The sequence below is a fragment of the Rhineura floridana genome, chromosome 3 (assembly GCF_030035675.1).
Source record: "Rhineura floridana isolate rRhiFlo1 chromosome 3, rRhiFlo1.hap2, whole genome shotgun sequence".
In the NCBI taxonomy this organism is placed as follows: Eukaryota; Metazoa; Chordata; class Lepidosauria; order Squamata; family Rhineuridae; genus Rhineura; species Rhineura floridana.
The window spans coordinates 58220091-58248081 of record NC_084482.1 but is presented as its reverse complement, the minus strand read 5'-3'; the positions used below and the strand labels follow the sequence as shown (position 1 = coordinate 58248081).

Sequence of the window (27991 nt, the reverse complement as noted above, 5' to 3'; positions counted from 1 at the left end):
TGTTTTGAGGTTTCATACTTCATAATGAATTCTTTGTCTGTGTTAAACCTCTTTCTCTTCAGGTTTGGTCAAAGTAACCTCAACTACGGTTGCATAGGAAAAGGGTGGTTTTTTGAGGGGTAGGTGTCCAGAATGCTGTCTTTAAAACTCTGAGATATTTACTTCTTTTATGCCTATACAGTGCCTCTATTGGTAGCTGTTTCAGTTAAATTTTTATTTGTTTAAAACCAGGGTTTCTTCTTTCTACCTATATGAACACAGTCTATTCAGAGCCAGAACAAAGCTCCTTGGCCTCAGTTTGAATATGAAGCCAATTAAGAGGGATGGCAATGCTTCTTGCCCTCTCAATGGGCAAGCCTTGCATGCAATTCCTTTAGAAATCACTTGGGGGGGCACTTTTAGTAGGCGGCAATCATGTTTGTGGAAAGCATTGCTCAATTTCAGTTGATTCCCTAATCACATCAATAGTTAGTGCCATAGTCGGAGGAATTGCCAGAAGCCAACCTGTATCCCAGCATAGTAACCTTGGACACTGCTGTTCTACTGGATATGTTTCTCTGCCCCCATTATACTGCGAGGGGTACATTTGCACTGGCTCATTGGGGGGTGGTATCCTCTGGATCTTTTGGAGCTGAAGGGGCTGGCACAACAACCTAATATAAGTTGTTTGAGGGGAGCTTGCAGGGAGCTGAACCAAATGACTCTCAGTTTCCCTTGCCAAGGATAGTCAGTCTGCTTATGCCCTGGCAGGTAACTCTGATGGCTTAGAGTCAAGGTGCTGCTTGTGTTGCTGCAGTGATCATAGCTAGATAAAATGGGGACACCTGAAATTTTAGAGTACTCTTCAGCACAGAGCTCTCTAAGATCTGCAAGAACAAAACTTCATATACTGTCTGTAACAAGAAATCTTATGCAAAAAAGCTTAAATCTTGTTGCCTGTCTGCTATTTTAGCCTTTTGCAGCTATTTTATCACATCATCTCAAGTTTCTAACAATCACAACCATGAGAGATATAGAATAACACTTTGAGTTATTAAAATTGTCTGGATCCATTGACACGATCTATTGTGATGATCACTACTATAGGTGCAGTGGAGAGATTGGTGGCTCTGACGTCAGTGGGGCAGTGAATCCACTCCGGGTTTTAGTTCAAACTTTCCAGGAGCTGTCCAAGGTGTTGACTCTAGATTCAGCATTTTGGACACCTCCCAGATCTGACCTCAGACACCTGCCCCACTGACCTCAGAGCTACTAGTGTCCACTGCATAGGTGGTTTTTAAAAAAAGGATTAGACATAGTCATGGACATTCCATGTTCAAAGGCAGTATACCCAGTGATTTACCAACAGGGAGTGGCTTTCTCTAAATGATACCCTGCTTATTATGCGCTTTGTTGACTAGCTACTGCTGGAGAGAACATGATGGAGTAGCTGAACCTTCAGCCTGGTTTGGTCCACATCCATCAAGGCATTTCTTATGTCCTTATGATAATGAATAGCTAGAATCCACTCTGTGCCATGTGATCAAACCTAGGAAGATTGCTCTTTTGAGTCCTTTTCTTTTAGTGTCTAGTATTGTCAAACAAGACAGTAACCTAGAGGCAGAGCTTGGAAAAGTTACTTTTTTGAACTACAGCTCCCATCAGCCTAATCCAGTGGCCATGTTGCCTAGGGCTGATGTGAGTTGTAGTTCAAAAAAGTAACTTTTCCAAGCTCTGCCTAGAGGTGCCTTTGTCCTTTACTAACCTCAGGGAGTGGAGTCCCATCTAAGTTGAAATGAACAAAAGCTGCTAACACAAATTCAAAACAAGCCAGGATACTTTGTTGGGTGAGATCTCAATGCTGATCTCGCTGTGCCACCTTCCCCAGGTAGAACCCGAGCTGGAATTGAACCCTGAATCAGGTGAGGAAGGAAAATCCATCCAAACACAATAGAACTTTGATCAAAGGTTCTAACTGCCCCAAAGAAGCTCTCAGTCCAACTGAGAGTGCAACCTTGGTCAGAAAGACAACTTTATTCAGGAAGCAGCAACAATTTATAGATCAACATGGCATGGCAAGCAGTAAACATTGCAAAAGACAGAGTCATCAAACGAGGATGTAAACAGACGTAATATAGGGAACATACGTATTCAAAAGAAACAGAAGGTGAAGTCTCATCCTTTCTGTCTTCCTGTTCTTGTTAGATCTTACCTTAATGTTATCACCCCTTCTGTGATCCATACAGTGGAAGAGCATGTTTAGTTATTTCCCAGGGTCAAGTACCCATTTTAAATGCATACCTGAAAGTCACACATTCCATTATTTGCCTTTGCCCAAGAGGGAGGAAGGCCACTTCAATGAATCCTAATTGCCAGTACGTTTACGAGAGAATTTGTACAACACTGGGAAAGTCTTTTTCTTTTTTGAAGAGAAATGCTTTTGTTAGAACAGAAGTCAGAAAGGGAAAGCTTTTTAGAACCAGTAAAATAGCTTCTAAGGCGCTGATATTTTTCACGCCAACACTTCTGTGTCATGTTAAAGCAACAAACTAGAAGTGTGCTGGTTTGTTTTGAATTGGTTTGGAGGGGCCTGGATTTCTGTTGCCCGTGTGGAGAAGAATCCTATTCAGTACTGGCCTGTAGTTCTTCAGATGAAAGTGATGGAAAATAATTCTTCACTGATGTTCCTGCTGGCAAATTAATATCATTTACATTCTAGCCTAGTTCTATCCTCATGGCATTGGATTAGTGCTTGCTAGTACAGATAATGAGAGGGGTCAAACAGCTCTTCTCTTGGGCAATAATTAACACTCTTTAGTTTAAAAGTTGTCCCCAAAACAGGCTCCTCTCTAAAGCCTGCTATAGTTACTTCATTTACATTTGGACAGGATGGAAGGCAAAGGCTGATTTCACAATAGAGGCCTTTAATGTGGATTTCTGTAATGCTTCATTAGTAAGTCCTAGTTCGCAAAGGTACTCTGCAGTGTTAGTAGTTATAAGTTTCTTCCTTGTAGCTTCTGGCTGTTTACTGCTTCTTGTTCAGTGTGGTAGGAGAGAGGATTAATGATGAATAACCTGTTAATTGCCCCTTGAATTAGTCTCAATTTCCCCCTGATGTGAATTTCTTTTCTGTAGGTTAAAATTATTTATTTTCTTTGTTTTATAGTGAAACAGCACTATTTCAAAATAAAAAATAAAAATAGAAGAAAACAGTAATTAAAGCCTTCCCCCCCCCAAAAAAAACCCATGAGGGACTGGCATTAAATGGTAATTAACAGGCATTAGTAATCCTGCTGCTGTGTTTAACAAGAAGCAATAAAATAAGCAGAAGCTTCAAGGAAGCTGTAGAGACAGGAGTCTTTAAAGGCCTCAGTACCACTTTGGCTGCTGACACTGGACAGGTTGGCACTGCAATTGCATTTTGCTGTAAAATCTCCCTCACCCATCCAGCCATAATCAGATCTGTATAAATATAAAAAGACAGTAAACACTAGAATTTAACAATCTGGCAACAATTTGGCTTCTCCCCAACAGGTACGTGGAAAAGGATGGCAATTTCAGACAAAACTCTTAATTGTAAAAGCAATTATATGTTGCTACGCCAAGGAGCCTAAGTTCTCATTAAGTGTGAAAAAAGCCAAAAGGGATCAAATACAAGGCCCAGGGCACTATTGGGGGCCTTAAGGGATGTCTAATGTAGCCAGAAGACAGCAGCATCGCCAACCATATTTCACCTGCAGGTCTACCAATCTAACAATGCAATCCCATGTCTCTTTACCCAGAGATAAGTCCTGCTGTATTCAATGGGGCTTATTTTCTACTAAGTGTGTTTAGGGTTGCAGCCTGAATCATTCTTCATAATTGGATGGATTGATGCTCGATATATTTCAACCTTTAGCAATCAATCAATTTCACCTTAATAATTGGAAAAATTAAGAAATTACCTTGTACTTTAGCAATGTTAAGGGTGTATCCAGAAACAATGTTTACATTTTCTAGTTTAACATCTAATTAACATCTGATTGAGGTAGAACTGATTGTTTGAATTTTGTTATAGCAGTCTCTCTTTTGGGGTGAGCAATTATGGGTGTGGTCTCTGGGATGGGGATGGCCCTCCCATCCGTTTCATCAGAGCTTGGAAAAGTTACTTTTTTGAACTACAACTCCCATCAGCCCCGGCCAGCATGGCCACTGGATTGGGCTGGTGGGAGTTGTAGTTCAAAAAAGTAACTGTTCCAAGCTCTGGTTTCAATTTTACACTAACATTAGAAGACTCCTGCTGGATCAGACCACAGAGCCATGTAGCCAGCATCCTGTTCTCACAGTGGCCAATCAGATTCCTTAATGGAAAACTCACAAGCAGAACATGAGAGCAACAGCACTCTCCCCACCTGTGATTCCCATTGGAGGCTAGCAGCCTCTGATTGCCTTACCATGGAGGATAACACTATCAGTGGTTACTAGGCATGATGACTATATCCTGTCTCCAACATCAGAGGCAGTATGTCTCTGAATACTGATTGATGGGAATCACAAGTGGAGAGAATGCTGCCCTATTTATTTATTTATTTATTTATTGTATTTATATACCGCCCCATAGCCGAAGCTCTCTGGGCAGAATGCCCTAATCATTCTATTAAACTATTTTGGAGGGGGGCCAACTGCAGTGACTCAAAGGAAGCAATCTCTTAACTTGGGCACAAGAAAGGTCATTTCTGGTTGACTCTAGCTGTTGAGCTTCCTAATGTTTCCTAAGGAGACTGATTGTTTTAAATAATTCATTCACAATATTTAAATAAATAGTTTTTGATATGTGTTGTGGGGGCACCCATTACCTGACAATGAAACATCCTCATGTGCCATCAAATGTTGTGAGGTACTAATGCCATGCTACTACAAATATATCTCACCTTCTCCAAGGCCATATTATCAGCATCATAAACCAGCCCACGGGCATCACTCTCTCATGGCAAGCAATGTAGTCTAGATTTCCATTATAAATGCTGATATTAATTTAAGAATCAGAGATGGAACGGTATAATATATATTACATTTTACAACGAGTGATAATCAAGGATAAAGCAGAAATGTGGAGCCTATAGCACTCCAAATGTTGTTGGACTACAGCTCCCGTCAGTAGATTCAGCACCAGCCAGCATGGCCAATGGTCTGGGATGATTGGAGTTGGAGTTGAACAACATCTGGAGGGCCACAGGTTCCTCACCCCTGCTTTAAGGGCAAGATGAGCACAGTCAAAATGCAGAGTGTTGTTGACAAGGAAAGCATAGATGCTGCAAGGAGAGGGTTAGAAATGAAGGTAAAGCAGGAGGTGAGAAATCGGTGATCCTCTCTATCTTGGTGGACTCCAGTTCCCATCATCCCTAGAGACCATGGCCGATGGCCAGAGATTAGGGGAGTTACAGTCCAGCAAGAACTGGAAGATTACAGATTGCCCACCACTGGCATAAAGTAAGAATAGTGGCAGGGGAGAGGGAAGGACCTGTTTTGGGCTCTCTCTTGTGAAGTTAATGAATTTCTTATAACCCATTTCTCTATGGGGCTTTGTGACACGATGTTATTCTGATATTTCCTCCTGAAATGTTTTTACATAAATGTTATTTGAAAAGCACCATTCCCCTCCAAAATTTCACTAGCTGCTTGGCAAGTGCCATGTAAGATTTAAAAAACTCTTCAGCCCAATATACTAGATCAGACTATTTCAGTTAACTTTGTTTTTACCCAGGTGTAAGGAAACACAACCTAAATTCTCTGCTTAAAGTAGCCATGGGTGGGACTTAAATCTGATCATTAAGATGCTGACACAAGTTTGGGGAAAAGTATGCTTACTGACTTGGCAACTCCCCAGTCAATTTGGCTTGTCTCTCTTATATTCCTAACTATATGTAAAACTCAAGTGATGTGTATTCTATGCCCCTACTCTGAAGCTTCAGAAAAGGCTGCAGAGTTTCGCTACATCAGTGGTGCTCTCTTCATTAGTGTAAATAACTGAAAAATGCCTAGTTAATTCAGGGATCTGCTACCCCAAGAGGTGTTGATGGCCACCAATTTAGTTGGCCTTAAAAGAGAATTAGACAAATTAATGAACAATAAGGCTTTCAATGGCTACTAGCTTAGCCTCTTGTGAGGCTAAAATTGGGAGGGGAAAAACCAAGTTAGTAAAACACCACCTTGAGCTCCTTGGAGGAAAAACCAAGGATAATGCAGGAATATTATCTAACTAACTAACTAAATATGATGTAGATATGATCAGAGTCAGCATGCAGGGCCGGAACCAGGGGGTGGCCAGGTTGGGCTCCTTAGGATGGCAGGATAGTGCTTCCATTCCGCGATCCGTGGCAGCGTTGACTCCCGACCCTGCTGCAGATTGGAGAAAGGGGGCTCAAAGGGGCCCCCTGACCATGCAGGCCAACAACGTCCATCCAGTCATGCTTGGCGCTGGCCCAGTCAGCATGAATACCAGTTGCTGGGGACCAGCGGTGGAAGAGGGACCTCATATCCTATTTATGGGCTTCTCCAGTGCACCTCACTATGGGAAACAGGTTCCTCAACTAGATAGGCCTCTGGTCTGTCCGACCAAACAGGACTCTTCTATTTCTTTTGCTAAAGGAAGCAATAAATTGCTACCATATAACCAGCAGGGGGTGCTTGTTCTGCCAAGAGTTTGTTGGTAAAGGAAGTTTGTTGAGTACAATTTTGCCTACTAGATGTGTTAAGAGCATCTGCTTTCCTCTCCCACTCATCACATTATAAACATTATTTGTTTAAACATGTTATAACTAATCTATCAGTAAAATTCCAAGTGGCTTACAAAGACAACAAATACACCCCCAAATGAAGTCAAAAATACAAATAGAAGAAAAAACAAACAAAAAGTGTTAAAAAGCCATCAGACGTTTTCCAAAATAAAAATAATATATAGAGAAATTGTCTCAATCCAGAGTAATGTGAATGCTGAAGCAGACGGAAGTTTGAAAAACTATTTTAAGGCTGCAGTCATGGCAGTGGCAGCTGGTGCCCATTGGAACTGGTGGGCGGAAGGCAGGGAAACCAGGAGTAGATAAGAGCCAGAACCAATGTCAGGCAGAGCCACCCCTTGACTGGTTGTAAGTAAGTAGGCAGGCAGGTGTTGGCTGGGAGAGGGCAGACTGAGGATGGTGGGGTAGTGCCCCATTTGCCCTAAAGGACCAGCCTCTATTGCAGCCTTTCCGAACCAGTGTGCCTCCAGATGTTGTTGGACCACAATTCCCATCTTTCCTGACCATTGGCAATGCTAGCTGAGGCTGATGGGAGTTGTGGTCCAACAACATCTGGAGGCACACTGGTTGGGAAAGGCTGCTCTATTGAATCTGTTTACTGAGTAAGTCACTACTTTGAATACAGTACAGTGGGATTTATTTCTGAGTAAAAATGCATAGGTGGCAGCTTAATGTAAGAGTGTGATACATATATTATTGTAAGCTGTCATGCATGGGGTGAGGGACGGTGGCAGGACAGCAGACAAGTAAGATGAAGGAGTGAGAGGAGCAAGGATGGCAGGTAGATGAGTGCAGGAAGTGGTTCGATGAGTGGGGGGCAGGCAGGTGAGCGAGTGTGAGAGGTGGGCGAGCAAGCCTGGCTGTGTGTTTGTGGGTAGCTGGGGTGTGTGTTTGGAGGGTGCCTAGGAATGTGTGTGTGTGTGTGTGTGTATATGTTTGGGAGTCTGGGGGGGATTGGGAGTCCATGTGTGTTTGGAAATCCCTCTCTCTGTGTGTGTTCAAACCCCTCTGTGTGTGTGTGTGTGTGTGTGTGAATCACATTCAGGTTTTCAAAGTGTTTCACATTCATCATGTCAATAATCCTTAAAACAGCCCTGTATGGTAGGCCAGTATAATAGGTTCCCAGGCTATGTCTGAAGGCACATGAGGCCAGCACCCTGCTGAAGCTAAGCAGGGTCAGGTCTGGTCCAGTGCCTGGATGGGAGACTGCCTGGGAACCATATGCCTTGGGTTTCTAGCATGGAAAGAAAGGCAGGGTATAAAAGTAATAAATAAATAAATAAATAATAAATAAATGTTGAAGCAGAGGGACTAAAGCAGTGAAAGCAGTGGTTTTCCTAAGCCCATTAAGTCTGAGTTTGTAACAGAGGTTAAAACTGATTTGAATAGGGAACTTCCCAGTCCCCACTCTTAGACTAATTGTTATTATTCCAGTTAGAGAATGAATGAACAGTTTACAAAACTTGGAACAGGATGTGCATGAAAGGTGTAGATGCCTGAGGGAACAGCAGAAGTCATATTAATATATTTTAAAAGTAGAGTCTATTTGTTGGAAACTGGAATCCTACTTGTAAAAATGCCAGTATTTCTAATATTATATAGTTTATAATTTTAACGGTATAAAAAAGCAATGAGGGAATGGTGGTTTTGGTTCTTTTGGACAATATGAAAGTCAGGTATAATATATTACAACACAATAAATCCATTTCCCCCAGTTTATGATATGTAATTTGCCACACAGACATTGCATTTTATTTCAGGGGTGTATAGCAAATGATAATAAACTTATTTAACTGAAATGTTGTGCATTTGAATTCACAGCTCTGATTATCGAGAAGGGTGGGATATAAATTTAAGACTAACCTTTTTGTCTAGAGTTAGAGACTGGAGAGTGGAGGATTTTCCATTATTAGTTGTTTGAAGAAATATATGGTGAGTTTACCATATGCAGCTCAGCCCATACTGTACTATTTTTATATGGTGGTGGTGGGGATAGCATATAAGATTTGTATACAGAATAATAGAAATATATATATATATTTCAAAAACATAAATAAAAAAATAAATAAAAAACATAACTCTTGATGTATGAAAGCCTGAACCTGATTCTATTTTGGAGCAACTAGCACACTAAGAGTGCAATCCTAACTCCCTGATCAGTGCTGCTGCGGGGAGGGGGGGAGGGGGATGGAATTAGATTTAGGCAGGAATGTCCCTCTGCCAGTGGGGGGAGCCCTTTGCCAAATGGCTGCTGAGAAGCAAGCACCAGTAGTGTTCCTGCCAGTGGTAGCCACCACAGGGTCCTGGGAAAGGGCATTACGAGGACAGAGATGAATCAGAGCCAGCCGTGAATCCCCTGGATCATACACTGGTCCATTTCCCAGAGAAGAAATGGACCCATTGGCAGAGCAAAAAGGAAATAAAATGTCCCACCTTCCATCCTGGCTGACAGGGTTGCGGATGCAACAGTAAATCTTCCATTCTGTGATTTCCAGCCCCTTGTTTGGATTGCTCTGACCGGCTTTAATCCTATACACACTTTCTTGGGAGTAAGTCTCATTGAACTTACTAGGACTTGTGTTTGACTAGACATGGGTAGCATTGCACTGCAATTATAATTTATATGTCATTGAAGAAGACTGGAAGGTTTAAATGCATCTGGCAACTGGAATCAATACTCACAATGTATATTGGTGATTAGATATATTATTCTCTCTCTCTTGCAATAAGGATGATTTTGTAAATAATGTGATTTTTTTATTTTAAAGATTTTCTACACATTTCTACATGAACCTCTTCATGCTTACCTGAGAGTAAGCGCAATTGAATTCAGTGGGGCTTACCTATGAACAGACATGTATAAGATTAGTTTTGTTGTATGATACTGTAATACGCTGTTTAAGACTTTTATGTTGTCTCTTAGTTTTGCTGGTCAGGGATTGATTTTATTTTGTTTTTAATTCTTTCAGCAGCTTCCTTTTCCTACCTGTGGACCAGTTGCTGCCTCAGCAATCTACTTTATGCCTCTTCTTGAAATGTGCTTACTTAATTAGCATTTTTTCAGGGTAGAATTCAGGCTCTTGTTGTTGCTGTTCTGCAGACGACATAGAGCCATAACGAAGACTAGCCTCGTTTCATTGTCTCTCCCCCCAACAGTCTCTATATAAGAAAAACAAGCCTCTCTCTCCCCCTCCCCTTTCCAGGCAACCCTCCTTTAGTAGTTGCCTCAGCAACAATACACTTTGTCTCCTACCATCTCATTTAAAAATTCTAGTAAAATTACCTGTTTGCTTATGCACAAATAGGGAATTAATGATCAAACATCAACAAGGCACAGAGGGAGGTTAATGCAAAGCAGCTCTTCTCTTGTTTAGCTTGAGCTGGAGGTGTCCGCTATTGTTTAAAGGCAGAGATTGCTGAACTGCTAAAAATGAATATTGTGGTGGAAAGAGCCTCTTGGCTTAGCAGAATCTTTTTCTGAACACAAGACGAAATGATGCAGTGAACCTAACAAGGCTTGTTAGGATTCCCTCCGCCCCCAGCGAGTGTTAAAACTTCTTCATTCAGTTGGAGGGATTCCAGGCAGCAACGAATCCCACACCGGGCAGAGCTGGTGAGTGTCAAGATGCAGGCTGGAAGATGATCCTTTGGCTACAGTGCTTTTCATTCTGTCATCTCCTGCACAGTGAATATTTTACATGCAAAATCTACTTCTATGGTGGCATATATTTTCCAAATACTGTAGCTGGGCACGTGATCCTTGGGTGCAGCTATTTTCACATTAGATGCTGACACTCAAAACAACAACAAAGTGTGCTTTCCTCCTTGCTCACACCCTGTATCAGCAGTGGTTTGCATCAGAGCCAATAGTTCTTATCTACTATGTATCAAATATTCATTTATAAATCTGCCTTAGTTCAGTAACTAACAGGTGCCAAAAAATTAGTGCTTTAAGGGTATTTACAAGGATGTGATGAAAAGTTACCTGCCCAGAGATGGTGAAGAGGAAGAGGTTCTGGTCAAAAAGAAGGTGTTCTAATATGGTTTGGGCAGTTTGTTTTAAGTATGGAAACTGAGCGCATTCTACCCTTACATAATTTGTGTACAGGTTGTCCCTGACATTGCCTGTCATTTAAGTGCTTAATAAACTGCACACTAAAAAAAATCCTCATCCTCTACACAGCACAATCTGACGGTTTCCAGACAGATTATGGAATGTCCCTTCACAAAGATACTGCATTCTGCATATGCTCAGAGGATCTTTGGCCTTTAAGTCCAAAGGAGAAAGGATTGCTGTTGCACATACTTAGTCTTAGGGGATCTCAGACCAGGTCGCCAGAGATTTTGAAAACATCTCGGAGAATATTGAACTGGCATGTCTAATCCCTCCTCCACTCCTTTTCTGAAGCATTTTATTTCAGATGGTCGTGTGGCTTGCTGATTTCAGTATAACTGGATGATCCTCGGCGCCGACTTCCCAGGACCGGGATGAACTGCCCCGCGACCTCGGTTCAAACCAGAGTCACACCCCTTCCCCAGCCCTTGCGTTCGCTGACGCTTGAACCGCTGCCCGAGGATCCGGAGAAATTCGAGAGTCCCTCCCACCAGGCCTGACTAGACAGAGAGGCTCCTCCTCCCTGTTTACACAGGGCAGCCTGTCCCTAAAACCCACTCTTTGGGGGCGCTTCTAGCACCGCCCTTTCTTACCCAGCAGCGTTGCCTGCTGGAGGTGGCGATGATCTCCGCCCCCGTCGCACTCCTGTGCCGCATTGGCGGCTGCGTGCTGCTCCGCCGGGCTGGGCCGAACCGAACCTCCTGGGCTCGCAGGTACCGAGCCACAGTAGGGAGCAACGGCGTCTTCCCAACCCCTCGGCCTCTGTGACTTTTAGATCCAGATTAGTGACGTGATGGTGTTTACATGCAGATAATAATAGCCCAGCAAGGAAGCAAAAAAGGGGAGGGGACGCTGGCTGGCCCCGAGGAAGCCCCTCTCCCCGCTTGCTGCTCGTCTGTTTGGCTCGGTCGGCTTCCTTCTTGCCTTGCCAGCCATCGGTAACTTCGTAGGGGTGGTTCGGTCAAAAAAATATCCCTTGCTTTACTAGCTTCTATCTAGTATGACTTGAACAGGCCTGGCTGCTTCTGACTCTACGTCGGAACCCCCTTGTCTGGCGATAATGGTTTGGCTTGGTCCTCTGGATTCTGCCGCATCTGTTGCCCTATGCTGCAGTTGTGGTAACGGGGTTTCACTTTGATATGCCCTAAGAAGAGTGCTCTCTGGCATGGCAGATAGCCCTGCCCCCTTCCCCTCCCAGTGTAGATAACAACTTTATTCACTCCTAGCGCTATTCCCTTTTCTGATTCAGTAGGACGGGAGGGGAACCTGTGTGGCCCTCCAGATATTGCTGGACTACAGCTCCCATCATCCCTTATCGTGGGCATGGGGGTTGGGGCTGATGGCAGTTGAAATCCGACAACATGCAGAAGGAACCAGATCCCCAATCCTTGCAATAGAAGATCTGGCCGTAATGCTGAGCAGAACTGACCTTTTGCTTTTTAAACCTGTCCTTCAGTATTTTTCTGATGGGTTCCATGACGGGTTTCCTGTCTGCCTGTGCTTCCTGTTGCAGTTTTCTCTGTAGCTCTGCTCTACACTAATGCAGACCTATCCAGCCTGTTGACCGTAAAGAACATTTCAGTTGTTTCTGTCTGTTGCTAATCTACGCTTCATTGCGTTGTTAGCATTGTGTTTGCAGTTCCTGCTGTTCCTCCATGCTTGCAAGATCTCTAGGCAGGCCTATCTATCCCTTCAAAGTGCCTGTATATGCTCTTTTAAACTTGTGTTACACAAATTGCCTTGCTTAGATGAGACCATTCTGTTTCCAGCCTTCTTTTTCTCTGTTGTCACTGGATCCTATTCATATTTACTCTGGAGTAAGCTCCCCTGATTCCAACAGGATGGATTGCTCTACTGGGTATGCAGCAGCCTTAATGATCTTGGAGAAGGGTTGTGGCTTGGAGGTAGAGCCACATGGTTTGCATGCATAAGGTTCCAGATTCAGTCTCTGACAACTCCAGGTAATGCTGGGAGAAACTCCTAGTCTGAAACTTGAGTAGCCTCTGCCAGTCACTGCAGAAAATACTGAGCTAGATGGACTATTCGTTTGACCTGGTATAAGAAAGCTTTCTATGTTCTTATATCTTCACTGGGTGTTACTGTGTATGTACCCCTAAAGCCTGGTGTTGGAAGGTAGATCCAGTTAGACCTTCCGGGAAGGGTGACTTAGCCTGTGCCTGCTTTTGAGACGGGCTCCTGCCTCAAAAGAAGCTTATTCAGATATATCAGTCAGTTTTTTCTTTTTTTTTTGACTGATTAAACTTCTCCCGGGTAGGGAGAAACGAAGAGATTAACCTCAAAGCCTATTTTTGTTGGGACGACCAGATCTCATTAATTTATGGGACGAGGTCCAGCCGACGAAGGTGGGACGGATTTTCAACAGCAAGCTCTATCTGTTAAAGCGAACGTTCATCTTATCTTCTAAGAGAGAACGCACTAACAGGCAAGCACCCTTCTTTCTATATTTTTCTTTTACTTGACTTAAATTGTTGCTGCTTAAAAGAGATTTGCCAGATTGATCGGTTTTTGACATCTCACTGGGGAGCCGTAACTTCTCTCTGCTACGCACTAATTAATAGCTTATCTCTGTTTTTGTTGCAAAAAGCTGTCCTGGATTTGCATTCTAAAGATACACACAGAAGAGGGATTTCTATTCCAGATTTTTATTTTGAAAAATATTATACTGTTTTGAGACTACTCTCTTTTTGGTCTATTTTATTTTGACGAATCTGTTTCTTGACGATTGCCATTAATTGCTTCGATCCTGGGAACTGCATTTTGTTTACTTAACTATTGGAGAGATAAGGCTGTCTGCTCTGTTTATACTGTGATGTCACCAAGTTTGGAGTATTAACCCAATTGTTGCTGAAATAAGAAGTGGTTTTCCTATATTTTTCTTTTAAAATGGCAATTAAGAAAGTGGCTGAGAATCTGGAAATAACTATGTTTCAGAGAATAATGAATGAGATTGAGATAACGAAAATTGAATTGAGTAAAATGAAGCAGGAGATTAAAGATATAAGGGTCCCTGTGAGAGAGGTGACCCTGGAAGGGGTCCCTGTGAGAGAGGAGACCCCGGAGATTGGAATAGGGGTCCCTGTGAGAGAGGAGACCCTGGAGACTGGAATAGGGGTCCCTGTGAGAGAGGAGATCCCGGAGATTGGAACAAACGTGGAACAGGAACAAGATTTGGAGTCTATGGACTTTAGAAATAAAATCTATTGTTTGGAACTCAATGTTATCTCTGAAGAAATTAATGAAGACTCTAGAGATAAAGTTATCAATGGCATGGATTATCTTCTGGACTGGAATGATGTGATGGAGCCCAATATAGAGAAAATCTATGGAATTAACTGCAGCCATGTGACAATGGAAAAACTTTTAAGAGATGACCCAGTGTATTTTGAAAAAAAGAACAGAGATATGATTTTACAGCAGTATTTCAGCAACTTATTCAGAATGGATGGCAAGAAAATATTTGGGATAGAGGTAATTCCCATCAGACTCTTATTATATGACTATGGCTTTGACAGCAAGATTATTATGGAATACTGATAATGGAAGATTGGATATTGAAATTACTGGACTTAACAAGACTACTGAAGATGGAAGATGGAAAATGGAACTAATAGAGATAATAGAACAATGGCTACTGAAATTATTGAACCTAACAGATTCTGATGTGATGGATTAATTGAAATGTTTATTTTGACTATGGTTATGACAATAAGATTATCATAATTAGTAATGAGATGGATTAATCGATATGCTTATCTGGAAAAAAAAAATTGATAGATATATTTCTTAAAGAATTGAAACCTCTCTTTGACTTTTTGTGGAAAGAATAAAGTAATGTTTATGAGATTTGATGATTAAGTAAGATAACTACTGGAGGAAAGTGATTTTATAATATGACTTAAGAGACAGGATTGTTATATATTATAGACTTATAACTGATTTGATCTTTGACAAATGGGAAGTCAATATTTTACTCTTTATTTTTTATTTTTGTTTTTTTTTTTCTTCTTTTCTTTTTTTCTTTTTGTTTAACTATTTTTGATTTTGTTTTTTGTCTTTGAATGTTTTATGATTTTGTCTTGTATGTTTTATGAAAATCTGAATAAAAATTATTGAAAAAAAAAAAAGGAAGGTAGATCCAGTTCTTCTGATAGATCTGTGGGTGATTTGTAGTAGATTGGCAAGGGATTCTTGACCCCCAATTATTTAACAATAGCAACAACAACCTGACTGGACTGTTATGTGAAAGGACTGTGAGCCCAGTTTAGTTCTTATAAGGAATTTCCTTTGCTGAGTTTCCCTTCTTGTTTGTCATACTAAGGCTCAGAGAAACTGCATTTGGGCAGAGCTTATGAGTTTTAGGAGGAAACTTAATCATGGAAATTCCTGATCCTAACCTCTGGTGTTGGCTGCACCCCCACACACTCATAGGCATATTCATTTGCATTTCACCTTACCATGCACAACACATATATGCAGAACATCATTAAAAGCTGAAACACCAGCTCTCATGCACATTTTCTCCCCCCCTCCCCAAAAATGTATTTTTTCTTTCCCTCCTCCTTCACTGCTACTCCTGGCTTTGGGCTGGAACAAAAGCACACATCTTCCCCACCCCCCAGCCCTTTTTGTTGCTGGACTGAGAATAAGATTCTTGTAAACAAAAAAACTTGAGGCTGTGCAGCAAAGAGAGAGAGACCCCCTTTCAGTCCAAGTTCTTCCCATCCCTCCCTTCTTTTCCATTTCCCCTTCCTTGCTTGCTCTCTGTCATCCTCTCCACACTCCTCAGTCCTTTCCCTGTGTGCCTTCTCCCATAACAACAGAAGCCCGTAAGAGCCAAGCAGCATGAAACGGGAGTGTGTTAGCTACTGAGAAGAGTCTTGTCAGTGGCTGACTTGCCTCCTTTCATTCTGTGACCCTGCTCCGAAAAACATAAGATCTCTCTCTCTCTCTCTCTCTCTCTCTCTCACTCGCACACACACACACACGCCTGCCCACCCCTACTTTAGTTGCTTCCAGGATACCAGGTTATTTCACATTGGAATATCAGTGTCGACTCCTAGCTAACCTTCCAAGAACTGGTAATAAAAACAGTATTGCCTTTTGCTAAATTTGCTAATTTTTGCTAAATTAGCACAACTGACAATAAGTCCTGTAAATGTTATGTTTGATACCACATTTTGCAAAAGTAGGTTTGGAAGCATCGTTAGGCAGATGTTGTAGACTTGTAAAAGTTAGGAGTTACCAGTTATGAGGTAAAAAAGAATAGTGTGTGAGAAATACCTTTGTATAGAGAAGAGCCCTCTGTGTCATTTTTGGAGATTCCCAATGGGAAAAAAAAACACGAGGGGTGCGGCCTAAATCCAGCACAGACCTGACATGCCTAAATTCATTGATTTCAGTGGGTTTAAACACACCTAACTGTGTTGGATTTAGGTCTAGGCTTCTGACTTATCTCCATCCTATTGATAACACTTAAAATATGATAAAACCATGATATGACTCATTTACCTATTATGTGGTGGGTTTTTTTTAAAATGCATGAACATATGGCAAGAGCCTTGACCATTCCTAGTTCCCTGGTGTGTGTATTCCTGAGCTCCTTTGGAAGGAAGGACAGAATACAAATTTAATACATCAATAAATTCAGACGTGAACACAGGTTTGTTGAGTGTACAAGGTACCTTTTTAGGTGTGTTCATGGAAAATTCTTGAGGTGTGCACCTAAAACACTACACATGTAACCTTAAGATACATACCGTGAAATATAATGTAGCATTGGGTGTCCAAAAATACTTCAGAAATGTCCCCATATTTGCTTCATTTTTTTCAAGCTCGCTGATGTTTTTCCGAGATAGTGCTTGCTCCGCCCTCTATAGGAAAAGTGAATTCTGACTGGTAGGCACAAATCACATTCCAGAATATGGGTGGAGTCAACACCATTTTGAAAAAGCACAGCTCTGGTGTAGTTTCGTTGTGATGGCAGGGACAGCCAAGGGGCGTTAGGGAAGGAGACCAGAGAAGCTGTCTGATCACAGTTTTAAACAGAACAAACAGCAGAGGGCTGTGAGGTGTTTTCTGTTTAGCTGTGTTTAACTAAGATATGATTGTTCTGAAATTTGGGGGCTATTTTCATTAAATGAAAATATGATGCTTAGAAATAATGGATATCTGAATATAAGGGATGTCTGGCAGTCTCAAAGAGAAGACAGCTTGATGTCAGCCAGTTTTGTTGAATATGTTTAATTTGTTGTGGGACTGTTTAACCGTAGAACTCTCCTTTACTCTAGATCTCAACTGTAACTTCAAGAATTGGTACTTGAATTTGCTTACTTTCCTTTTCCCTCTCCATTCATTTCTCTTTTGTATTAGTATCCTGTGAGCCTGTGTGCAGAAACCTTTTAATCTTTGCTTTAAAAAATCTAGTCACTTTGTAAGCCATAAGTAATGAAAACTGTAGAATTAATAAATTCCTGGGCAGGATCATGAGCATGTGGAGAATATTATAGGGATGTATGTCAGAGATAATGATTTGTGGTGTAAACAGTGGGGATATGCATGTTAGTGGAAGGACTGGGAGTGATAAAGAGGAACTGTATTTGTGGATGGTGATGTAAATTGAGTAATATAGATACGTGAGTGGGAGGAAGGGTGCCATATAACTGAGGGCTGCACATGTTATCTTCATGCAAAAGGTTAACATTAGTTCAGGGGTTGCCAACAGGACATCTGTGGGCACACATTTGCCCACAGAGACCTTCCTTAGTGCTGATATTAAGCCACATCTGCACTATACATTTAAAGCTCAGTGATACCACTAACTGTCATAGCTTCCCCTAAAGAATTCTGGGAGGTGTAGTTTGTTAAGGGCGCTGAGAGTTGTCAGGAGATCCGAACTCCCCTCACAGAGCTACAGTTCTCAGAGTGGTTGAACAATCCCTCTTCCCAGAGAACTCTGGGAATTATAACTCCGTGGGGAAGATGGAGGTCTCCTAACAACTCTTAGTACTCTTAACAAACTACAGCTCCCAGGATTTTTGGGGGGAGCGTGACCGTTAAAGTTGTATGATAGTGCTTTCAGTGTACAGTGCAGATGTTGCCTTAGTTTTGAAAGAACAATTCTGTTGTAGCCAATAGAACATGTTGCTCTGGGTGTATTGAGCTCACAGCAATTTCTCTGTTTTGCAAATGTGCCTATGGGCCTCAAAAAGTTGGTCTGCCTTGCCCTTTGGTTTTGACATGATAATGTAATGTTCTATATATTATATGTCTAAACTGCCCTGCATCCAGTGGATTTCAGTGTGGTGTATAATGAACATTAGGGGGGAAATTAGTATTTGTTTTACCCCCCTTCCTGGCTAAAAGCCAGTAAATTGACAAAATACATGCAAAATAATAAAACATGAAAATAAAACAAGATGAAATAAAACAAAACAGCAACCATGAAGCTTAAAAACAGCAAGCACCAGTAAAACAGCTGGGTCATAAAAACCTTCCTAAGAAAGGAAGGCTTTGGTCAGCCTTCTAACTACAGTGAGGGAAGGTAGCCCGCAAGTCTCTCTTGGACAAGGTATTCCAAAGAGCGGCCTGCAACAATAAAAAAGGCCCTCTGGGTGGTTGCTAATCATGACTTTTGGTGGAACTATTAGTGGTTTCAAACCCTTTATGCTTTTTTGGTCAATTTTTTTGCAACATAAACATTAAGTAGCTAGAATCTTCTGATTCCTGTATTGTAGGAGTTTATTTATTTATTTATTTATTTAATATCCCACCCATTCTCCCAGTAGGAGCCCAGGGCGGCAAACAAAAGCACCAAAAACACTTTAGTTCTGGTGTTCTGCTCACACAGCAGACGTCCACTTCTGCAGCGGGACTTCTCCTTACCTTCCTCTCTCGTGAAGTCCTCCATGTATCCTCAAAATCTGCTCCAGAGGGTTGGGGGACCCTTGAACAGATTTGGGGGGTGCTGAGGAGAGGAAGGGTAAGTCCCATTGTGTGAGTCTAACGCCATTTACGCAGCATTGGATATAATCTCCTAAAGTAGTGTGGACAGACCAAGGCCCCATTCACACCATACATTGATTCCACTATTATTCCACTTTTAACAGTCATGACTTCCCCTAAATGATACTGGAAGTATAGTTTGTGAAAGGTGCTAAGAGTTGTTAGGAGACTCCCATTCCCCTCAGACAGCTACAAATGCCAGAGTGTTTGAAGAATCAATGCCTCTTCACAGAAGACTCTTGAGAACTGTAGCTCTATGAGGAGAAGAGGGGAGTGGATTGTATGGTGTGGATGTGGTCCAAGTGCTGGCCTCAGGACTCATACTTGATTTTAAATGTTTTCTGAGGGGTCACTGGGAGGTGACTTATTTGGGTTCAGGATAAGCCCATGCAGCACCCAGGATGTATTCATAGAAAAATCCAGACATAACAGAGGCCTGAGCTCACTCTGCACAGGGCCATGCTGAGAGTGGATGCATGCAGCCGCCATGGCAATATGTCCTGGATAGCCTTGAACCTGTCATTTATTCTCTCAACTTCACTTCCTCTTCTGTAAAATGGGAATAGTACTGACCTACTATACATGTCTGGGAAGGTAGACAACATAAGCATAGTAAAGAATTTTGTCTGCTAAAAATGCTATAGGAACATTGATTATCTAGCTCAGTATTGCATACACTGATTGGCAATGGCTGTCCAGGGCTTCAGGCAGGAGTCTCTCCCAGTCCTACATGGAAATGCCGGAGACTGAACCTGGGCCTTTGCATGCAAGCTACAACCCTTCCACAACCAAAGCTCGCTGCAATCAACCAAAGTTGGCTTTGTGAACCTAACATGCGACAATCCATGCATTGCAGCAACAAAATCCTTGGACCAGGAGATACTTTTCTCTCACCTGTGGCACAGCTCATGCATAACAACAACACTGGCTTCCATAGATCTACAAAAGGGAGGTCCACCCCAAGGGAGGCTGTGTGCCTGTAATCAACATGCATGGTACACCTTGGGACTGGGAGCAGGCCCCTAGGGACAGCCCAAGGCTTCAGTTTCATTGCTTGCTATCGTGGGCTTGTTGCTTCAGTGAAACAAGCCTGTGCTGTTTACTGATAATGCAGATGGAGTCTGTACAGATGCTGATCTCATCAGGTGGTGGGTAGGTCTTGCAAAGAGGCCCGGCACAGGAACTAATACAGATCTTAGCGCTGTGGAGATTAGCCAAGTGAATAGCCTTCTTCTGTTTCTTGTTTCAGAACCATATATCTGAGAACAGCCTTAGCCATGGCCACGGGAGGGAAGGGCCGCCATTCCAGCAACGCCCTCTACACTAACCGACTGATTCATGAGAAGTCTCCTTACCTCCTTCAACATGCCCATAATCCTGTGGACTGGTGAGAGAGGTTTTCTTTTAATAGGCAGAGGAGTGGGGCAAGTTGGAAAAAGAGACTTGGAATTTCATAGGCACTCTTCAGGAACTATAGTTTTCCTTGATCACCCTCAATTGCCCTCAATTACCTGTTCACTTAAATGATTCCAGTCATTTTGCCTTCATTTCCTCCTATGCCTTCCCAGGTCACCTACAAGCTGCCCTCTTACCTTTTCAATCTTTCCCCTAAAGACAACCTTTCCATGAAGCTCCTTAGCTTTTACTTTAGTCTCATCCCTAGCTGAAATGCAACTTAGGTACGTATATTTGTTTGCATAACTACTCCTTCTTTAACTTGCTTTTAGACAGATTTTGATTTTTTTAAAATTCAGACAGGTGGTAAATTTGTAATTTTCCTTTGTTTGAATAGCCTTTTATGCTGCTTGGTCCTTGCTGCTGCTATTTTGAGTTACAGTTAATACTGTTCATATTTTTTAAAAAAAACATTTATGATTATCTTACTGTACACTACATTGAATATATTATTTTAGACAAGTTGGGTAAAATTAATGAATAAATGTCTAAATAATAAGTGAGTGATGTGAAATGTGTTTAGTTTGGAAAACTGACTTCATACCCTGTGGTGAGAACACAATTCTATAATGCTATTGAAGATCAGCAACATGTTCGTGATTTATTTTAAAAGGTTTAAGATCCCTCTGTGACCATATTTGGACAATTATATCTTGGCCTTTGGCCTGATCACACAACCCCATCACTCCTCCTGTCACTGTGTTGTTGTTATTATTTCCTTCCCTTCCTCCCAAAGGAGCCCAAAGTGGCAATTCAACAAACTAGGAAATCTTTAATTAACCATAGTTTCTTGTTTCATCCAAACCAGGAAATGATGTTTGCCAGCTTCAGAACTAGCCAGAATATTAAACTGTAGTTTGATTTAATATTTTCCTTGCTCCAGAGGTAGCAACCATAGTCTCCTAGGTTGGATGAAACAGAAAAGTATGGTTAATTAGAAACTTCCCAGTTTAGTCGTGGCTTGTGTGAAGGGGTAATGCGTGGGCAGAAGGCTTGTTCTTACTAAGTTGACATGTGGTTATCCACACCAACCCAGTATTCTGTAATACTTCAACAATTTTGGCTATGGAGTTAGAGTCCCTTAAATCTGCTATTCTACAACCCGATCTTCCAAAAATGCCTACAGAACAGAAGTGGAATGCTTTTAATTATTGTTCAACACCCAGAAAGCCACTTCTAATTTGTAGTGGTCCACAGGGATTTAAAAGCAACACAGAAGCTGAAATCTGATTATTTATAGAACATGTATAGAATCTATTCATAGGCTGAGCTAAATAATCCTCAAGAGCAACACACTCAAAAAGCCCCCAACATGCTGTGGCTAAGATATCAGCCAGATAATTTGTTTTGGCACAGTCCCAGCTGTTGTAAAATGAAATCTTCCTCATGCAGATAGCTCTCTGTTAGGATCATATGTGGCTCTCTGTAAATATTCAGTGGCACAGGGAAACTACCCTGGCAGTGCTCTTTGGAGTACACCTGTTCTGCCTGAACGGGAGATTTGGGCTCCACGGGTGGGCATGGTTATAGTGGTACAGTGTGTACATCTTCAGAGAGCATTGTGCTCTCTGAAAATACCTCACATGTAATTAGAAGGGTTAGTGGTATAAGCAACGGTTTACTTCAAACCAGCTGCCTGCATTCAGTACAGGCATAATAAATGGGGTGAGTATAGATATAAATCATGGCATATTTATCTTCTTCCCCTCAGGTATCCTTGGGGTCAGGAAGCCTTTGATAAAGCAAAGAGAGAGGATAAGTTGATATTTCTATCAGGTAACAAAGAAATGACTTCATTTTATGCTCCCCATATGTGCCCATCTACAACTTTAAAAATGCATACATGTATGGTGTGTGTGAGTTCTGAAAACATACAGAACCGACTTCATCTTATCATCATGATCATTTTTAATCCACCCTTCAACTGAAAATGCTTCCAGAGAGAAAAAAGCAACATGGAAAATAATCCCTGCCCTCAGGCTTACAATCTGACAGGGGAAGGGAGAAGGGGGGGGAAAGCAAACTCGGGCACCAGTTCTTGAAGTTGTAGTTCTAACAACCAGCTGGGAAGGAAACAATCCAGGTAGCCTGGTGGAAAGACTGCTGCTAGGTGACAGTTGGGGAAGAGCCATAGGCAGCTGGTCTCTCAGCAGAGCCCCTGCCTCCCTTCTCTCCATCTGTGGCAGCCTGATGGAGCGGCTGCAGTGAGATGACAGTGCTTATTTGCTTGAAAATAGCTTGAAAACCGAGAGGTTATGCTTGTTTTTGGAGGCATAAATGCCGTCCAAAGGGGGCCCTCATCTGTTGGGCACTCCTTTGCTTTCAGTCAGCTCCTTTCTGGGAGAAGGAGGGGCAAGCTGTGCCATGTGCTATTCTTCCTGGGTTTGTAGTTTGCATCTGCAAAGAATAGCATAGGAAATACTTGTGAGTATAAGGAACTCAGCGTGAAGCTTGTAAATACATGTACTAGTGGGTTCCTTCATTAGGAGCAGATCCACTGTCTGGGAAGGGCTCCAACTTGCTGTTTCAAGCAGATGGGGATTTGGAACTTGGATGAAGAGACATGTTGGAGGAATAATGGGAGTCTTGGATTTCTGCTTTTAAATAATTTTAACAGAGCAGTCCTATGCACGTTTTCTCAAATATCAGTGTGCAGAGGACTGGAGCCTAACAAGATTCCATGCTGTTCTTGCTGCTCTTTGAATTCAAGCTGTAAACAACTTTTATAAGTTGATTTCAGAACTTCACTATAGAAGAGGGATAGCCCTCAAAATATTCTAGGACTACGACTCCCATAATCCCTTGCCACCGGCCGTACTGGCTGGGACTCATGGGAATTATAGTCCAACGTCGTCTGGAGGGCACTGTGTTGGCTAACCCTGCTATAGCAACACCTGCTTAAACATTCTCAATTGCTTTTCTTATCTTTACCTGGCTAGTTCTTTGCTTCCAGAAGTGTTCTTGTAACATTCTGCCAGAATAACACTTTTCCAGGGGTGGGGGTTAGAACTATTATGTAGTCTACAGCCAACGTTTGTTCATGAAAGAGCTACTCTCTATTTGTTCTTGTGTTTGTATTCTCTTAAATCAGGGATAGCCAACGTGGTGCCCTCCTTTCAGCCCCAGCCAGCAAGATCAGTGATCAGAGATGATGGAAGTTATAGTCCAACAACATCTGGAGGGCATCACACTGGATATCTCTGTCTTAAAGCCAACTCCTTGTCTTACTTTGCTAAGCTGCTTCAGTTATGTACTTGCAAAGGGAGAATACTGTTGTGTCTTTTTACATCCCTCGCCCTATCCTTGCCCCCTTTGGATACAACAAAATTCATCTCTGAAGTTTGATTCTTCGCTGCTTTGTTCATCAGTGAGCCTTTCTTTAACTGGCAGTATTTGTTTTCAGTTGGCTATTCAACCTGCCATTGGTGCCATGTGATGGAGCAAGAATCCTTCCAGAATGAAGAAATTGGTCAGGTCCTGAATGAGAACTTTGTGTGCATCAAGGTGGATCGTGAGGAGCGGCCAGATGTTGATAAAGTCTACATGGCTTTTGTGCAGGTGGGGAGTGAGAACTAGCATAGCAACTTAGAGGTGGATTTTGAAGGGAATCTTAATACATCCCATATCTTTCTTTTTTTTTGCAGGCAACTAGCAGTGGAGGGGGCTGGCCAATGAGTGTCTGGTTGACTCCTGATCTCAAACCATTTGTAGGTGGAACCTATTTCCCTCCTGAGGATGGAATTTATCAGGTTGGGTTTCGGACTGTTCTGCTTCGCATCCTAGAGCAGGTATGGTGCTTAGCATCCAGGACTGAGGAATAAGTTGAGGTTCTCACTGGAATATGCACTGGAGACCATGCTGAGCAGCAGTGTGGCCTACTTCCAGAAGTGGCCAGTGTGGTGGGGCAGAACCACAGAGCTGACCTCCTGACGCTGGCATTGCTGAAGATTATCTGGACAGGACGGCAGTGAGGATGGGGCTGTGTGGACACACCAGAGGAGCCAATCTGGCACTCCTACCAGTGCATCCTCACGACCCTGAGTTTGCCTTGCCCCAGTCCAGCCTAGGTGAGCTGCAGCAATGCTGGTGCCAGGAGAACAGCTGTGCCCCAAATATCCTGGATGCTTCTGGGTAGTTCTGAACTTTTAATTTGAAGGCTTAGAGCAAGAAATGTGAAGTAATTTTGGGTTAGTGTTTGGGGCAAAAATTTAGGGAGGGAGAAATCATTTAATAGAAATTGTTTAATTCCACATGTGTGCCACATGGATATAAATCACCATGGGGTGAAGGCAAGTCAGTATTGCCATTTTTTTGTCTCTTTTGTATCCTGGTCTACACCTGGGAAAGCATCTGGCAGCCTAGTTTTAATTAACAATATGTACATCTATCAGCAAACACCTTTGTAGCGAAAAACTAACATTTTGGGGTCAATTCTGATAGGTGCTATGTCTGTCAGCTTTTATAGAAGCTGCTTGGAATGCTTCAGTGCAGAGTGGTGGTAGCGACATAATACCCGAGAGCCACTCAGTGGCCTGGTTTGCATGCCACACTAAGCCAAACTATGGCTTAATACAGAAGTGCAGGCTCTCGGAGAACAGAGTGAAGCTGCATTGCTCCTCCTCAGTTGTTCTGCTGCATGGATGCTGAGCTAAGTCATGGTTTGGCTTAGCATGTTGTTCATTACAGCTTCTGGTTAGTCTGGAGAGAGCTAAACCACAAGCCTGGGGTTGGATGCCAGCCAAGGCTCAACTCAGTGCAGCAGCAGAATGACTGGGGAGGAGGAAAGCAACTATGATCTCCTCTCCAGGAGACCACATGTTCGTGCTAAGCTATAGTTTGGCTTAGTGTGATGTGTGAACCGAGCCACTGTGGATTGTCCCTTTATTGCACTGATAACTTCATCTCTGAATTCAGTCATTGACCTTTCTGGAGCATTGCTGCCATGTTTACCTTTTGACATCTGAAAGCACCCTTAAATCTGTGGGTGGGAAATGATTGGGATTTTTCTGAGTGGATAGGTGGCTGGGTGAGGCAAAATGCATGGGTGAAGACTAGCCAAATGATGACCTATACTTCTTCCCTCCTGTTCCCTCCCCAGTGGAAGCGGAATAAAGCTACTCTTTTGGAAAACAGCCAGAAAATCCTGTCTGCACTGTTAGCCAGGACTGATGTTGGTGCTCGAGGGGAGGAAGCACCCCCATCCTCAAAGGAAGTGATGACCAGATGTTTCCAACAACTGCTGGAGTCCTATGATGAAGAATATGGTGGTTTCTCAGAGTCTCCCAAATTTCCTACTCCAGGTTAGTCTCAAGATCTTCCAGTCAAGCTATCGGAGTAGGACAGGAATGGGGGAATGTGTGGTTCTCCAGTTATTGATAGATTCCAGCCAGCCCCAGCCAGCATAGTCAATGGCCAGGGATGATGGGAGTTGCTTGCTTCCCATTTCTTCCTATTTCTTAACCATAATGACTGCTGTCTAAAATCTATACCAATGGCTCCAGCTAGGGCTTCCAGCAACTGACCCAGATTCATTACTTTCCTACTCATTTGTATTCCAGTCAACCTGAATTTCCTCTTCTCCTATTGGGCTCTTCATCGGTCAACATCCGAAGGAGCTCGGGCACTGCAGATAGCCCTGCACACCCTCAAGATGATGGCATATGGCGGGATTCATGATCATATTGCCCAGGTATGAAGGGGCAGGGGCAGTGTTAGTTAAGTAGTTCTAAGTTTTTCACTAAGGGATTCACATTCCTGGGTCTTTGAGTTTCACATCCGTCCGCTCGACTTTAGCTTGTGACTCCATTTTTTTTCTACCATCCACTTTCAAGAAAGGTAGATAAAAGACAACCCAATAAATACAGTGTTGGCACAACAGAATAAAAATTCTGGTGGATATAAAGTGTTGCATGTTTCTGAGTTCCAGTGGTACACCTGAAGAACAGATTCTTGGGTTTAACAGCATGCAACCTTTTATTGGAGTAACTGATCCAGTTCAAAATCATTTCATCTATTTTATCCCACTCATTGTGTAGGATCACTTTGGTTGAAAGGACCCTGATCTAAGAAGTTTTGGATCCCGTTGCTAAAAAAGATGAAAATAAAAAGCCTCATCCCACAGATACACCCAAACATTGGGTCATATCCTAGGAAGGTAGAAGCTGACAATGTCCATCTTCTGGGAGCCTCTCCAGGGGACAGAGTTGGATCTGCAGCATGGCCTATTGTTCATGGCCTGTCCCAGCTTTTACTTGCATCTAGTGATAAGCGGTGTGTGGGATCCCACTTGATCTTCTCATTCCTTTTTTTTTCATTAATTTTATTCAAATTTTCAAACACAAAACAAAACAAAACAAAAAAGAAACAGATTAAACAATAAAATAAAATGTTGACTTCCGATTTGTCGCAGATCAGTTATAGGTCTATGATATATAACAAACCTGTCTCTTAATATATTACAAAATCACTTTCCTCCAGTAGTTATCTTAATTAATCATCAAATCTCATTAACATCACTTTATTCTTTCTGCAAAAAGTCAAAGAGAGGTTTCCACTCCTTGAGAAATATATCCATCGATTTTTCTCCAAATAAACATGTCAATTAATCCATCTCATCAAGTCTGCTAGGTCCAGTAATTTCAATAGCCATTTTTCCATTATCAGTGTTAATTCCATCTTCCAACTTCCATCCTTGCACCCATAATAATCTTGCTGTCATAGTCATATAGTAAGAGTCTGATGGGAATTTCCTTCATCACAAATATTTCCTTGCCGTCAATTCTGAATGTGTTGCTGAAATATTGTTGTAAAGTCATATCTCTGTTCCTCTTTTTTTACGAAATGCACTAGCACATCTCTTGATAGTTTTTCCATTGTCACATATCTGGAATTAATTCTATAAATTTTCTCTTTTTCAAGTTCCATCAAATCATTCCAGTCCAGAAATTCCATCGAAGCATTGATAACTTTATCTCTGATATCTTCATCAATTTCTCCAGGGACAACGCCGAATTCCAAACAGTGATCTTTATCTCCAGGATCCACAAACTCCAAATATTTTTCCAGTTCCACACTTGATATATCTGTTCCAATCTCCAGGACTTGCATCCTCCCTTTAATTTTTGCCATAAAGTCCAAATCTTTTTCCGATTCCACATTTGATATATCTGATCCAATCTCCAGAATTTGCTCCTTCCCTTTAATTTCTTTTTATCTTCTATTGCTTGTCCATCTGCTCCTTTTCTCATATAATCCTTTATTTCTTTCAACTCCTGTTTCACTTTACCAAATTCAGTTGCCATCTCTTGTCTACTCTGTCCCAGTTCTTGTTTCATTATCTTAATCTCATCCATTATCTTCTGAAACATATCCAGAGGGGAAAACCCTTCCAGGGATACATCCAGGGTCTCTGCCACTTCTTTGATTGTCATTCTTAAAGCCGAAGAAAAAACCCTTCAAATTTCCAATATAGCCACAATTCCCAAGCAAAGAGTAATTTGCTTCTTTTTCCAGCAATCGGGGTTAATATTCCAGGCCTGTTGACATCGTCTGGCCAGCACAGTTCTTGTCTCCCGCACGTCCAAGAATGCAAAACAAATTTGGTTCACAACGCCGAACAATTAGTAACATACACAAACAGCAGATT

General features: G+C 42.1%; 1 protein-coding gene across 4 annotated transcripts in view; it reads left to right on the top strand.

Moving 5' to 3' along the window:
* The first annotated feature begins 11394 nt into the window (after window positions 1–11394).
* The window catches only part of SPATA20 (spermatogenesis associated 20), a 66249-nt gene continuing 49652 nt past the window's right edge, over window positions 11395–27991 (top strand). Inside the window, exons 1-7 of one of the 4 annotated variants that reach the window (XM_061616023.1) lie at window positions 11395–11582; window positions 20141–20278; window positions 22058–22122; window positions 23750–23904; window positions 23991–24134; window positions 25445–25646; window positions 25905–26035. In XM_061616023.1, coding sequence (XP_061472007.1) covers window positions 11491–11582; window positions 20141–20278; window positions 22058–22122; window positions 23750–23904; window positions 23991–24134; window positions 25445–25646; window positions 25905–26035 — 927 coding nt within the window. In that variant the 5' untranslated portion in view covers window positions 11395–11490. Of the gene's footprint in view, window positions 11583–11617; window positions 11808–12327; window positions 12436–20140; window positions 20279–22057; window positions 22123–23749; window positions 23905–23990; window positions 24135–25444; window positions 25647–25904; window positions 26036–27991 lie in introns of those variants that run through there. The other 3 variants (XM_061616026.1, XM_061616022.1, XM_061616025.1) reach the window with 3 other exon arrangements.